The 1,879-nt window shown below is 25.3% G+C and overlaps 1 protein-coding gene across 1 annotated transcript; it reads left to right on the top strand.

The window, feature by feature from the left end:
* The first annotated feature begins 12 nt into the window (after positions 1–12).
* On the top strand, positions 13–570 carry Chro.40095 (asf1). The annotated part of the gene is made up of 1 exon (XM_659986.1): positions 13–570. One exon carries the CDS (start codon positions 13–15, stop codon positions 568–570), a length of 558 nt encoding a protein of 185 aa, XP_665078.1.
* The last annotated feature ends 1,309 nt before the right edge of the window (positions 571–1,879 follow it).

Here is a 1,879-nt window from a genome sequence, read left to right as displayed (position 1 = left end):
GAATCTAAAGATATGGACCAAGAACTTGATTGTATTGCTTTAGGACCTATAACAAGAGGAGCATTAAAATTTATTTTTAAAGCTCCTTCTCCAGATTTTACAAAAATCCCTCCTGAAGATATACATGGAATGGCAGTAGTTTTAATTCTTGGATCCTATAGAAATGAAGAATTTATCAGAATAGGATATTATGTACATAATGTTTACACTGATCCCTTACTTGAAGATAATCCACCTGATATTCCAATTCTTGATAAACTTCAAAGAATCATTCTTAGTGAATCTCCGAGACTTACTAGATTTAATATTGGTTGGGATACTAAACAAGAAGATCAAAATCTTTCATCCTGTTGTGATGAAGATCAAGTAAACTCACAAAAGAGTTCAAATAATGACTCTCAAGACTCTATTAATTCTCAAATATCCTCAAACTCTTCTCCTAAACCTTCTCAAATTTCAAATTTAAATAGCCAAAAACTTTCTTCTTCCCAAGGTCCCACATCTCAATCCTCCAATCCCAATAATAATGAGAATTTGGATGCAAATATGTCCACTATAAGCTCCAATTAAACTTGACTCAATTTTTCGGTAATTGGATTTAATTAATGCTTATTTTCTTAATCTTCTCCTTTTTTTGTCCCTTTTAAATCGTTTCTATTCATTCTCTTGCATGTTAAAACAAGAATTAGAATTAACATTATAAAAAAAGGCGGGAAATTCTCGAAAATTATATTTTGACTAATGAGAAAATTCTTATAATCACACAAAATAATTTCTTTCTATGTAAATAAATTTGTACTTTATAAAAACTTCAATATTGAAATAATCAAGTTATAATGAAATATTTATTTATTATATTCCTTTCTTTCTACATCCAATATACTACTTTATATTGTTCAATTAATTAATATATAAATTAACTGATTTTTTTTTTGGCGGGAAATAATGAACCATCCTTAATATTAATATCAGTACCTTAATAAAAAATTTTGTTTATGGAATATATAAAGAAATATTTGTGTGTGAGAATTATTACAGATCAAACTTACTTATCAGTTTAATCTGAACAAATTCTTGTTATTGAATAAGGATAAATAAAAGGAAATTAAAGTTAGAAATAGGAATATAATAAAAAAGATATAATTTAACTAAAAGAATTTTGCATTAATATTAATTTGAATATGAATGCGGATGATCAAATAGAGGAAATTCATAAATATGAGGATTTTCTTGAAAATGTACTTCAGAAAGATCTTGAAAATCTTTTAAAGCAAAAAGAAGAAGTTTTAGTTAAAATCCAGGAAATGTAAGTGAAACAGAGATTTAAAGCTTAAAATTTAATTTGAAATTATTTCTAATCATGATTTGATCAAATTTTTCTTCCTCTTCTTTTTCTTCTAATTTCACATTTTTTGTTAATACAGACAAAAGCTTGAAAGAAATGTTTCAATCTTTAAAGAGATGAATTTAAGCGAGTTAAATACAAGAACAAATCTTGGATGTGATGTTTATGTTGATACTCTCATGTAAGTTTAACTTTTGGACATCTTTTTACTTTTACATAATTATAATATTATTAATAAATATTTATGAACACAATTTTTAATACTATATTCTGGAATTCTTTCTTTTTCAGCCCTGATTTGTCCAAGATATGTGTAGAACTTTCATTTGGATTCTTTCTTGAACTTAATCTCGATGAAATTCCTAATATATTAAGTCTTAAACAAGAATTTGAACATAGGTAAGTTCAAATTATTTATTAATTCATTAAAAAATAATAATAATACTCCTCTTATCTCTTTCTTGTTATTTATTAGTAAAATTGAAAAGTTAAATCATGATATTTCTTCCATTAAAGCCAGAATTAAAGTGGTAA

Source organism: Cryptosporidium hominis (genome assembly GCF_000006425.1).
Source record: "Cryptosporidium hominis TU502 chromosome 4 CHRO014038, whole genome shotgun sequence".
Classification (NCBI taxonomy): domain Eukaryota; phylum Apicomplexa; class Conoidasida; order Eucoccidiorida; family Cryptosporidiidae; genus Cryptosporidium; species Cryptosporidium hominis.
This window is presented reverse-complemented; position numbering and strand designations above follow the sequence as displayed.